The 13,321-nt window shown below is 45.5% G+C and overlaps 1 protein-coding gene across 6 annotated transcripts in view; it reads left to right on the top strand.

Annotated features, from left to right (window-relative positions):
* The window catches only part of TXNDC11 (thioredoxin domain containing 11), a 67,229-nt gene that overhangs the window by 49,428 nt on the left and 4,480 nt on the right, over window positions 1-13,321 (top strand). For all 6 annotated transcript variants that reach the window (XM_060124684.1, XM_060124685.1, XM_060124683.1 and 3 more), the window contains 4 exons: window positions 5,036-5,828; window positions 8,121-8,263; window positions 9,209-9,318; window positions 12,960-13,040. In XM_060124684.1, coding sequence (XP_059980667.1) covers window positions 5,036-5,828; window positions 8,121-8,263; window positions 9,209-9,318; window positions 12,960-13,040 — 1,127 coding nt within the window. The remainder of the gene's footprint in view (window positions 1-5,035; window positions 5,829-8,120; window positions 8,264-9,208; window positions 9,319-12,959; window positions 13,041-13,321) is intronic.

The following is a 13,321-nucleotide window of genomic DNA, read 5'->3' as shown; positions in this document are numbered from 1 at the left end:
AGGCCAGACCCTCACTTGGCTGCTCTGGAGCCTCTTTGTTGCAGTTAGTATCCCTGCTGGGGGCCTTCTGAGTGAGCGCTGCTCCCATGGCTTAGAGGGGGAAAGGAGAGAAGGTGAAATAGCTTTGTTTTTTCTCTGATTAGGGAGGACTTGAAGTAATAAGACTTAATTTCTTTAGAAAATCTTCACTACACAGTTATTTTATGAACTAAGACACTCTAGTATTAAGAGCCCTTAAAGCTCTTTGTAGGAAAGGTGGGGTTTTCAACCAAGGTATTAGCCATGGTTGTGGATTTTTACTTTAACTTTTAAAGTTTCCTCCTGGAGAATTCTGTCTTGTCTGGGCATGTCAGGGTTCTGGGTTGTGTGGTATTTTGTGACTGGAGCCCAGTTTCTCTGGGGGGTTGTGCTTGGATTTAGACACCTGGTGGGAGACACTTGCTTTCCAACTCTTTGTTTCTGGGTGAGTGTCTCCCCCATCTCCCTGTACTCCTCTGTCTTTGTTTATCAAGGTTTTGCCCACAGCTCCTTTCCTCCAGGCTCTTAGTGTCCCTGTGAGCTGAAGAGAGTCCCTTAATCGCAGCCTGTGGTTAAACCAGGCGGCATCTTAGTGTTATGGATTACTCAGCCAAGTGCAGTACATTTCCCTGTTCATTTCAGGCCCCTTTAGCAAACGTTTATGGAGCACTGTGCCCGGGAGCCACGGTGGAGAAAGATGGAGAAGGCAGAGCCTTGGTCTCATGGTCTCAGAGGCCTGTCTGGTAGGGGAGCAAGAACCTGCTTGTAATTCAAGGCAGAGTGTGCTCAGCCCCAGGAGGAACTGGAGGAGAGTGGGTGCTGTCCTGGGAAGTTGGGGGCTGGGCAGGAGGGAGGCAGGAGGGGGCTGTGGGAGGGATGAGTGTTTGAGACAGGCCTTCAGGGGTGGCTAGAATTGTGATGGGCTGAGAGCAACTTAAGGAATAGCCTGAGCAAAGGCACGGGGGTGGGCAGGGGGCGACGGGTTTAGATATTAGGAAATAGGACAGGTTGTATGGTCTCCATAAAGAACTGATTGAAGAAGACCCAGAAAAAAAACGCTGGAGGAGAGGCTTTTGGGTGCTTCTTTGAGGACTCCAGGATTAATCGTAGCCGTCAAAGTCTGATAATGGAGCGCTGTCAGCAGAGCTGTGTTACCATTATTAAAGTTTTCCTAGCAGCCGTGTTCCAGAAAAGTGAGAAGTAGGAAGATGCTGAACTTGGACAGTGGTGTTGGGGATGGGAAGTGGGGGTGTGACCATGGAAAGTGTGACACAGTGACTAGAAGTAAGGAAGTCATCCTTGGGGTTGGGCAGGGTGGGAGGGGTGAACACCTCCCTTACATGAGGGTGAGTTCTAAACTCAAAGGCTCCTTGACCCCAAAAAAATTTAAGCCTTAAGCCTTATTTTTCCATTTATGCTTTTAGGCCCAACTTTGGGCAGGCGATGGAGGAGGCCTGCCTTGTCGAGAAGAGAGTGGTCATTGTGGAGTCGGGGCAGGGGAGTCAGTCAGTAAGGGACGGCCATGTGGGGACTGCCCTGTGAGGCCCAGGCCAGCACCAGGCAGCTGCTCTTCCACACATGTGCCCCACCCTGCCCCCGGGAGAGCACAGCCTGCACCGCGTACGGAGTCAGGCCCCTGACCCCAGCGTCTCCAGAGAGTCCCGGAGAACTCATGAGACATCTCAGTGTGCTTATCAAAAGAAATTCTTAGCGCAGCCAGAAGAGACTCTGTGTGGGTTCTTAGCTTGTTTTTTTGAATTATTTTTATTATTAATTAATTTTATTTTCGGCTGCATTGGGTCTTCGTTACTGTACAGGGGCTCTCTCAAGTTGCAGCGAGTAGGCTTCTTACTGCGGTGGCTTCTCTTGTTGCGGAGCATAGGCTCTGGGCACACGGGCTTCAATAGTTGCGGCACGCAGGCTCTAGAGTGCAGGCTCAGTAGTTGTGGCGCACAGGCTTAGCTGCTCTGCGGCATGTGGGATCTTCCCGGACCAGGGCTCGAACCCGTGTCCCCTGCATTGGCAGGTGGATTCTTAACCACTGAGCCACCAGGGAAGTCCCGGGTTCTTAGCTTTCACAGCGCTGCTCTGAGGCGTCCACTGCGTACGAGTCTAGGGGACAAAGGCACCTTGTCCAGACTTACAGATTTCTCCGATTAATGAAAGTGGAAGGAAGCATTTATAGTGCAAACATTTAAAGTTTTTTGCCAAATTTTCCTTATTCACATGAAATTAAATGTGACATCAAGTGATTCATATACGGGATGTAACTGGAGTGCCTTTTCAAAACTGCCTGTTATGAAAACGGAATATAACAGTAAAAACTGGTTCAGTTTATAGGAGAAAACTAAGAACTCCTCACTTTTCAGGGGCATTACTGTATAAAATATTTTCTTCACTTAAGAATATCCTTTACACGGCTGCTTTGTTTGTGAGAGACATTAAGAATGAAAGAGATGAGGAAGGAAGACCCCGTAAGGAGTTTTGCTCTCCTCAGTGTACTCCTACTTGGACTTTTCATAAAAATCCATGGCAAATACAGACGTCCCCTGGTATCCACAGTGGGGTTGGTTCCAGGCCCCCTGCAGGTACCAAAATCCAACATACTCAAGTTCCATGTGTAAAATAGCATAGTATTTGTATATAACCTATGCACATCTTCCGTATATTTTAAATCGTCTCTAAGATTACTTACGATACCTGATATAATATAAATGGTATGTAAATAGTTGCCTATGTGCAGCAAATTCAAGCTTTCTTTTCTGGCATTTTTCCCCCTGAATATTTTCGATCCATGGTTGTTTGAATTGCAGATACAGAACCTGAGGATATGGAGGGCTGACTGTACTTGAATTTTTGTGGGTTTTGGTGGGGGGGACTGGGGGTGGTAATCTATTATGTCTTTGAATATAAAGTAGTACCAGGATGGGGCATGAGGGCAGCTGGGCTATTTATGAATCACACGGGCTTGACCTTTTTAGCGTAATGTGCTGTCAGAGCCTTATCCTTTAAAAAGGGCTGAGATGTTTTTGTGCGGGGGCAAAAAACCAAAACACTGGTTTATCATCTGAAGTAACCATTTTTATGCTGAAGAACTATTCAAACAATCTGTTTTTCTGTACAAACGCATATGTCTTAAATTAACTCTGTCTATAAGTATCATATGTTATGAAATTTGGGTTTTCTTTGAAATTGGAAAAGCACTTATTAAATGGTTTTCTCACACACAAACACACACACACACTCTTTTTTTTTTTTTTTTTTTGCGGTACACGGGCCTCTCACTGTTGTGGCCTCTCCCGTTGCGGAGTACAAGCTCCGGACGCACAGGCTCAGCGGCCATGGCTCACGGGCCCAGCCACTCCACGGCATGTGGGATCTTCCCGGACCGGGGCACGAACCCGTGTCCCCTGCATCGGCAGGCGGACTCCCAACCACTGTGCCACCAGGGAAGTCCCCCCCCACACACTCTTTAATGAAACAAAATCCTGAGTGACTTGACACCTTTTAACTAACCTTGGTGGGATTTAAGTTAGCACACAGTTCTATTTTAGGGAGTATAAATGCCTTTGGATTATAATGACTTGCTCATCTTTTTCATTGACCTGGGGTGGCTGTTGGGTGGTGAAAGGTACTCAGTTCGGAAATGGAAGAGCCTTGGAATGAAATGTGAATCTAAATGGCTAACACTGGTCTGAGCGTAAAGGGGTTCATCTCCCCGAGAAGCGGGAGCATGTACTTATCCTGAGATGCCGTTCGTTCACCAGCTGTTTATCGACCATTTGTTATGTTTCAGGCTCTGAGCTAGGCTGCGGGGATAGCAGGATAAATCAAACATGGTCCCTGCCCTTGAGGATCCTTAAGCCTGTGGGGAAGAGGGATGTCTTGACAGACAGTTGGGAGACTGTCTGGGAAGGGCTTCTGGGACTAACCCTGAAGATGTAGACTCTTCATGGGGGAGGGTGGGGGTGTTAGCTTTGTTGGAGCAGCCATCCTGGTGCAGGGTCTTGGGGAGAGTGTTGAGGTTTGTCAGATGGAGGAGGCCCCGGCCAGGCCTCTGAAGGCAAGGCATTGTGGAAGGGCCTGGCTGGTGTAAAGGTGGTGAGGTGACACCGGAAAGGCAGACTCAGGTCAGATTATGTTAGGGTTACCCTCCAGGTAATAGGGAGCCGTCGAATGTCATTTAGCAGAGGAGTCTCCTGCTTAGGGTGTATTTTTAAAAATAAGTGTTGGCAGTGTGGAGGCTCAGTTAAGGCGGGGGAGAGAAAACGGGGGCACTCTGTGACACATGAGAGCCTGAGTTGAGGCAGTGACTGTGAGGGTGCAAAGGGGGGCCGCTTCGTGATGCTGAAGTCAGAGCTGGCTGGATTGGAGGCTTGGGTGATGCAGAGGAGAAATTGAGGGTTAGCTGATTTTTCCAGTTTGTTGATGCCATTTTCTAGAAAGGGTGGTACAGGGGGAGGAAGGCGAGATGGTTGAGTATGGTTTGGAAGAGGCTGAATTCGTAGCCTCCTGTGAGGCATGAATTTATTTGGAAACATATGCTGTGAAATATTTGATCCACTTGTTAGGTGGATCAACAAGTGGATCAAATATTTGGGAAATTTTTAGACTTACTTAAGATGAAGAAAGAAGACATCGTCTCGAGGAGTTTTAAGGATGTAAAGGAAAGGGCACTCAACTGGGCGTTGAGATTTAAATTCTGTTCCTGGTTCTTCGATGTGTGTTGTGGCGTGAGCCACTTCACCCCATCACGGGGTAGACTGACATCTCCCTCTAAGACCCCTTCCGTCTCTGAACAGGCGGTTCAGTATTTGTTAACAGAGTGACAGGATCTGAAAAATAACCCAAACCTCTTTATTAATAGCTTTTGGTGTGACAGCTTCCTGTTTGGTGCTGTGTTTCCAGCCAGGGTTCCTTCTTGTGAATCAGACAAGATGCTTTCCAGGTCTAAGAGCCACGGGGTCTGTCCCTCAGTCACCCCCACACCTCTCATGAGCTCTGCCCTGTGTTTCAGATCACCGAAGTGGCCTTGGAGTACAACAACTGTCACGGGGACCAGGTGGTGGAGCGGCTCCTTCAGCACCTGCGGCGAGTGGACGCCCCGGTGTTCAAGTCTCTGGCGCCTGAGCCCCCAGCCCAGCTGCCGGACCTGCCGCTGATAACGGAGTCCCCCTGCTGCAACACCGTGGTGCTGCCCCAGTGGCACTCCATCTCCAGGACCCACAACGTGTGTGAACTGTGTGTCAACCAGACTGCCGGCAGCCTCAGGCCAAGCTCGGTCGGCATGCCCCAGTGCAGCTTTTTTGAGATGGCAGCAGCTCTGGATTCTTTCTACCTCAAGGAGCAGACCTTTTATCATGTGGCATCAGACAGCATAGAATGCAGGAATTTTCTAAGTTTCTATAGCCCTTTCAGCTACTACACTGCATGTTGCAGGACCATAAACAGGGGCGTGACAGGCTTCATTGATTCTGAACAAGATGTCTTTGAAACCCCGACCATTGCATTTTCTTCCCTTGAGAAGAAATGTGAGGTTGATACCCCAAGCTCCGTTCCTCACATTGAGGAGAACAGGTATCTCTTTCCTGAACTGGACGTGGATAACGCAAGCTTCATAGGCCTGAGCTGCAGAACCAACAAGACCCTGAACATCTACCTTTTGGATTCCAATTTATTTTGGTTGTATGCAGAGAGGCTGGGTGCTCCGAGCACCGCTCGGGTGAAAGGATTTGCTGCAATTGTTGACGTGAAAGAAGAGTCTCATTATGTCCTGGATCCAAAACAAGCTCTTATGAAGTTCACCCTAGGTACTGTGGGCAGTTTCCTTCCCCAAACCTAATGCTTTGCTTAACTTAACATAGGTAACTTTTATTTAGGGATCTCATTACGGTTGGCTCTTAGCGCATTTGAAATCTTTAGACTGCAGCTGGTCATAATTTTAAAAGAAGCTAATTTTGTATATTAAATGGAACAGAAACTTCCTAACTCCAAATTTTGGATAAGTTTTTCACTTAGCCCTTGGGGGCTAAGAGTCCAGCGTTCCTGATCGGCAGCGCCTGCCGCATTTCCATGGTGGCACGAGCTGCGGCCGGGGGGGAACCTGGCCTCTGTGATGGACAGGGTGGTGGAGAGTGGGTCGGGTGGTAACTCCCCAGGGACTGATGAACGTGAGCCCCAACAGCGGCTTCATTCGAAAGGTACTTAAACAGAAAGCAGTGAAACGATAGAACCACCTGGCCCCCCTTTTTGTCTCACAGGTTTAGCTGTCTAGGCATCAAGGCCACCAGACCTAGTTTGTTCTGCTGCTCTTTCATAACAAGTTGAGAAATGCTGCTCTGACCTTGGGTGCCTAGATTGTAACAAACAAGTGTCAAGTGCAATACGTCTCAGGTTGCAAACCAGCAAAACCCACTTTTTTGGGGGGGAGGTGGCGGGTAAGTCCCCATTATGGGAGTGCATCCGAGAGCTTGCCCTTACGCTTGGCAGCAGCAGTGAACTAACCGATGCTGTCCTTTTCCCAGGGCTTTGCTGCCATCCTTGATGTGCACACAAGGAAGTGAGAATTCAAAAGCCGTGTTAGTTCAGCCTCGTTGGAAACATGGGGGAAAGTTAGCATTTGCCAAATGGAGACAGGAGGAATTTGGTGGGGAGGGAAACCTTTTATTTTCAAGTTTTGGAGAGTATGAAAGCAAGAGTAAACTCAAAGCCCCTAAATGATAGTCATTTTAGCTGCCGTCCTTTAAGTCCAGGTGAAGCTCGTTTCTTATGTTAGACACGTTAAAAGGCTTATGTTAATAAAAGGCTTTATGTTATAAACACAAAGCCTCCTGAGTGCTTAGAGGAACCCTGTGACCAGTCACTTTATGAAGTGTGTACTCTTTTGATACTACAAATTGCTCCTAATTCATGTTTCCTAGTTACATTTTACTGTACTGAGTTTTCTGAAAATGAAATAAGCCTGTATTTTTAACGTAAGTGTTTATTGGATTTTCCTGCATTCTGTTCTAATACTCAAGCATTCAGTGAGCTAGCTTGTGATGTGTGCATCCTGAATTTAATGGTAATCTGAAAAAAGCCTTCTTCCGATTTCTTTTCATCTTCTCTTATCTCCTCTGAAACATCTAGCTCCGTTGTTCTTTGTGCTGTGGTTGGTGACAAAATTTGTCAGGGTCCTCATCCAAAAACATTCACTGTGCATCGTTGTTGTTTTGGAGAGTTGACTCTTAAGTCAGCTGTCTCTGGGTCAGTTTCAGAATTTAGGCTTCATTCAGATTAGTAAATAATTCTTGGTTTTATGTTTCAAAAACCTAGCCAACTAAGTATCATCAGGTGTTGATGACAGATTCTCTTCACAAGACCCTCCTCCTTTCCTCCGCCCTCCACAGAACATATCATTGTTCACTAGGGCCTCGCAATGGAGAGAAAAAAGAAGAAAAAAAGAAGTGAAACTCAGATTAGTGCTGCTTCAGATGATACAAAGGAATCTGAAGATAGTAGAGTTGGTGGGGAGGGTAAAACTGTTGCTTCAGGTTAGGGTTTGGGATTATTTATGGGTTTTATTTATGTGTTTTTCCACTAAATATAATTGAGTTTATTTTTCTTAACCTTTTAAGAAAGAAACTTGAAGGACTTTAATAAAGGAAACAAAAACCATAGCTCCTTATCTTTAAATTAATGAGTATTTAAACACCTTCCCCATTACAGTAGCTTGTGCAATTACTGCATCGGTAGTTATGCTTAAAGGTCTTGGTACAGTTGAAATCTCCATGGTGGCGTGTTGATGACTTATACAGGCTCAGGTGTCCATTTGTGGACCAGTGTTGTTTTTAAAAGGAGCATCGAATTCCTAGTCCCTGCATAGTAGAACACGGGACACCGAGTGGTGCTTTGTTAGCTAAAGTGCTGTCTGCTGAGTTACTACTGCCAAAGCTACCCCCTGTCCCCCCGGGTGGCTTCGTTCAGGGTTTTGCCTGTAGGTGAAGTGTTAAAAATGTGGGCCTGCGAAGCCAGCCCAATTTTTTAGATGTGGAGTTTAAAGTAGGCCAACTACTCTCCTTGTACTGAGAGAAGAACTGATCTCATTTTCTCCTTATTTTCAGAGTCTTTCATTCAAAACTTCAGCGTTCTCTACAGTCCCTTGAAAAGGCATCTTATTGGAAGTGACTCTTCACAGTTCCCATCTCAGCGTTTAATCACTGAAGTGACAACGGATACCTTTTGGGAAGTAGTCCTTCAAAAACAGGTATAGAATCATGAGCGAGGCAAAAATCAAGCCATCTGTCCCTGTTATAATAATTTCCAAAGCTGCAGTCATCGGGGTGAGCAGTTGGGTTTTTTTGGTTTGCTTGTTTTTTAAATTAATTAATTAATTTATTTATTTTTGGCTGCGTTGTGTCTTTGTTGCTGCGCGTGGGCTTTCTTTAGTTGCGGCGAGCAGGGGCTGCTCTTCATTGCGGTGCGCGGGGTTCTCATTGCGGTGGCTTCTCTTGTTGCAGAGCACAAGCTTTAGGCACGCAGGCTTCATTCAGTAGCTGTGGCTTGTGGGCTTACCTGCTGCGCGGTATGTGGGATCTTCCCAGACCAGGGCTTAAACCCGTGTTCCCTGCATTGGCAGGCGGATTCTTAACCACTGCACCACCAGGGGGTGGTTGGTTTTGATGTACAAAAGATTGACCACATGACAGTCTTACTGCAGAACATGTGAATTACATGGTGGTTTTGTGATTGTAAAACGTCCTTAAGAAAGCACATAGGGCTTCCCTGGTGGCGCAGTGGTTAAGGATCTGCCTGCCAATGCAGGGGACACAGGTTCGAGCCCTTGTCTGGGAAGATCCCACATACCACAGAGCAACTGAGCCCGCACGCCACAACTACTGAAACCCGGGCGCCTAGAGCCTGTGCTCCGCAACAAGAGACGCCACCGCAGTGAGAAGCTCGCGCACTGCATCGAAGAGTAGCCCCTGCTCGCCGAAACTAGAGAAAGCCCGCGTGCAGCAACGAAGACCCAATGCATCCAAAAATATAAATAAATAAATTTATTTTTTTAAAAATCACATAATTGAAAATACCTGAAGATTAAATTTTCACTGTAATTTGTGCATGAGCAACATTCATTGAATGCCTGCCCGGTTCTAAGCACAGTGAGGACCTGAGCAGCCCAGTAACAGCCGTCTTCCTCTTCCCATAGGACGTGTTGCTGCTTTATTATGCACAGTGGTGCGGCTTCTGTCCAGCCCTCAATCACATCTTTATCCAGCTAGCTCGGCTCCTGCCTGCAGATACATTCACTGTGGCAAGGTAAGGAAGCCCGTGCTGCAGCGCTGTGTGCCTGCCTTCACTCCTCCTTACAGCTTAGCCATTATGGCCTGCAAGGGTCTGCCCATTTTCTGTTGACCTTGGGTAAGATTTGGTTGATTGTCAGCTTAAAGCTGTGAGCAAAACCTCATTGGAGCCAAAGTTTTCCTGATGAATGCTAAGTGTTTCTTCCATGATGTTGAGTGTATTTAGTCCTGATTGAGTTCATAGGAGGGTGAGTGCAGTTCTGAGGGATTAGTGCTGACCTGGTTGCTCGGATAGCCCCCCAAGTGGCCAGCTTTCTGGAATACATGGCACTGGGGCCTTGGCCCAGCAAAAGGGGGCCAGTCCCTGGTGTGCTGCCAACCAGCCCTGGGACCTGGAGCAAATCTCCCCACCAGGTCTCCTTTCCCTCCTCATTCCTAAAAGTAAGAGGCAAGATTGGCTGATACCTGCATGTTCTAGTTTTGTGATTCCTTGGTACTGTATGTGTATGTGTAGCAAACAAAAAAATGTTAAACCATTGTTTTGTAAAAACAAGGCTCAAAGAGTTTTTGGATCAGGTAGTAGGCAGTCTGAGATGAAAATTATTTAGATTTAAGCTATATCTTCTCCCCACCACCCAAAAAAAAAAAAAAACCTTCAGATAGAATTTAAATATAAAAGATCAAATCATAGAAAAAAATAACAGAAGCTAGAATATTGGATTTGCTAGTTCCTTTGAGAGGTGAAAACTTGCCAAAATGAAGCAGTTGAAAAAATAATGCAAGAAAGATGAACAGATTTCACTAGAAAAATGTGCAACGAAAATAAAACTGACAAAAGGACGATAGCTGTATTTTACAGCATATATGTCTTACCTTTTGTGTATGCTGTAAGTAATGATTAGAGCCACACTTGAGGAGTTACTATGCTGCGAGATATTTGTATATACATATTATCTGACTTAATCCTTAGAGCATTCAGTGGAGCAGGTATGATTACCACTCTCTTTCTACTGAGGAGGAAACTGAGGCTCAAAAGGATTAGGCAGCTTGCCCAGAGTTACACAACCTGTAAATGAGGGAGCAGGATTCAGAATCAGGTGTTCATGCTCCAGACCCTGAGAAATTAAAATGGTTTAAGAAAACTGCTGAGAGCAAAATGTGGTTTGTACATATAATGGAATATTATTCCACCCTAAAAATTAGGAAGGAAATTCTGACACATGCTGCAACATGAGTGAACCTTGAGGATATTAATGCTGAGTGAAATGAGTCACAAAAGGACAAGCACTGTATGGTTTCCCTTATATGAGGCACCAAGAGTAGTCAGATTCATAGAGACAGCAGAATGGTGGTTGCCAAGAGATGGGGGAGGGGAGAAGGGGGAGGAGTTGTTTAATGGGGTCAGTTTCAGTTTTGCAAGATGAAAGAGCTCTGGAGATGGATGGTGGTGATGGGTGCACAGCATTATGAATGTACTTAATACCACTGCACTGTACACTTAGAAATGGCTAAGATGGTAAATGTTATGTATATTTCACCACAATTTTAAAAAATGGGGGATGGAGGGAGAAACAGCTGAGGACTGCCATGTGAAGAAAGGTCATGAACAGCTTTTCATGTAAGAGAAGAGAGTAAATAAACAAGTGGGGAAATTATAATCTAGTAAATGTAAATCAAAACAATAACAAAGTGTCATTTATACTTATTAAATTAAGGAATACTCTTAAGTGGTAGAATCTTGTGTTGATAAAATAAAATTGGCACAGTCAGATGTAGCTAACAGAATAAGTAAATTGGCATAAACTTTTTGGAAAGCATTTTAACAACATTTTAGCAAAAATGGTTATACATTTTTGATCCAGCTAATTTCACTTTGGGGAATTAAGGAAGTAGGACTTGCAGAGAAGCATGTGCTGGTCATTGCAGCATTATTTATGTCCAACAGTAGAAAAATGGTTAAGTAAATTATGGTTGGGCATTTGATGGGATTTTTACCCCTTCGTTAGGACAATGCTTTTCATACAATTAACTGAAAAGAATAGAGTATGAAATATGATTTCTGCTCTTATCAGTATGTAGGCATATACACCAAATCCTGAATGAGAATCCCAGAAAGAAGATCCCAATCAGCACAATGGGATTCTGAGTGGATGTTTACAAATGTTTTTCTTTTAATTTTACAGTTTGGTTTTTCTTTGAAGTAAAAATCAGGAGAAAGAAACACTTGATTATAGAATAAACTGTTCAACACCATTTGTTTAAAAAATAGAAACTCTGGGCTTCCCTGGTGGTGCAGTGGTTGAGAGTCCGCCTGCCGATGCAGGGGACACAGGTTCGTGGCCCAGTCCGGGAAGATCCCACATGCTGCAGAGCAGCTGGGCCCGTGAGCCATGGCCGCTGAGCCTGCGCGTCCAGAGCCTGTGCTCCGCAACGGGAGAGGCCACAACAGTGAGAGGCCCGCATATGGCAAAAAAAAATAAAATAAAATAAAATAGAAACTCTGATGTTCTAGGTAGGCTTTCACAGACAGAGAGGCAGGAGTACTGTTCTGTTAATGAAGCTATTTAAAACCATTATGATTTGGTTATGTCATTTTTTTTTTTTTTTTTTTTTTTGCGGTACGTGGGCCTCTCACTGTTGTGGTCTCTCCCGTTGCGGAGCACAGGCTCCGGACGCACAGGCTTAGCGGCCATGGCTCATGGGCCTAGCCGCTCCGCGGCACGTGGGATCCTCCCAGACTGGGGCATGAACCTGTGTCCCCTGCATCGGCAGGCGGACTCTCAACCACTGCGCCACCAGGGAAGCCATGGTTATGTCAGTTTTTTTTTAAAGTGTATTTCATCCTTTTGGACAAACTCAAGGCACTGATTTCCCCCCCTCCCCACTCTGCCCCCAATTATACTTCTCTGAAGACTCCTGTCAAGTTAATGATTCAAAACATTGCCACCTTTTTTATGCACTATTTGTGAATATTGACACCTGGCTTAGCAGCCCTGCTGCTTCGCTTCCTCCTGGGATGTTCCTTTTGCTGCAACTGAGCAGTCCCTGGGGGCAGGTGGGGAGACATTCCTGCAGGCCCAGCTTAGTGCGGACTGCAGGAGGGGCCCCCACCTAGTTCAGTGGTAATTAAGCACAGGTTGGCTCATTTAGCACAGATGTCATTTGCTGTATTAGAAAATTCATCTAAAATCTGCTAAGAAAATACAACTTTCTTGGCCTCTGTCTAGACTTAACAGAATATAGAATATAATCTTCCTTATCTTGTTTTCTTACGTTTTCAGAGGCTCAATGTGTTTTGCTCAATGATTTCCTTTTTCCAGAGCTGATCCAACGGTTAAGGTACTTGCCCAGATTTGGTCAGGTGCGTGGACTACTCCTGAGGTGTCAGCGAGGCTTTTTTGAGGGGGGATTCTACATTTACTTTCAAGACATGACATTTCCCTCAGTGAGTTAGGTGGACAGTTGCACGTCCTGGAAGTCTCGCTGCTTCTCCCACAAGCTGTGCCTGCCTTATACCCAGTGGTGCACTCACCGCCAGGGGCCAGTCTTGTGTGGGCGCAGACAGTGCCCTGGGTTCTTCAATTATTTGAGAAGATCCTTTCAAGTTGGAGTTTCTTGGGCTGATCTTTTGCTTTTTCTGTTCTTTCCCTTTGCCAGGATTGATGTATCTCAGAATGATCTTCCTTGGGAATTTATGGTTGACCGTCTTCCTACTGTCTTATTTTTTCCCTGTAACAGGTAAAGCTGAAGTTTTTCAATATTTGGGCAGATGGGATTCTTTTGCTGAACATGAAATGGGTTTAAGGTACTTCACAGAAGTGAAGTGTACATCATTACTTATTACTAAAGTATTTAGAATAAAATGTTCAAAAAATGTGCCACTGGGAACCAAGGGTAAAAGGACTTTGGTGTCATGATGTCAGGTGTGGTAGTTTTTTTAAGTTTGCCCCCTCCCAGAGTGTGTTTTACACGAGTATGAATGTGGCCACTGGAACTTGTTCACCTTCTTGGCCTTATGA

Source organism: Lagenorhynchus albirostris, chromosome 15 (assembly GCF_949774975.1).
Source record: "Lagenorhynchus albirostris chromosome 15, mLagAlb1.1, whole genome shotgun sequence".
Lineage (NCBI taxonomy): Eukaryota > Metazoa > Chordata > Mammalia > Artiodactyla > Delphinidae > Lagenorhynchus > Lagenorhynchus albirostris.
This window is presented reverse-complemented; position numbering and strand designations above follow the sequence as displayed.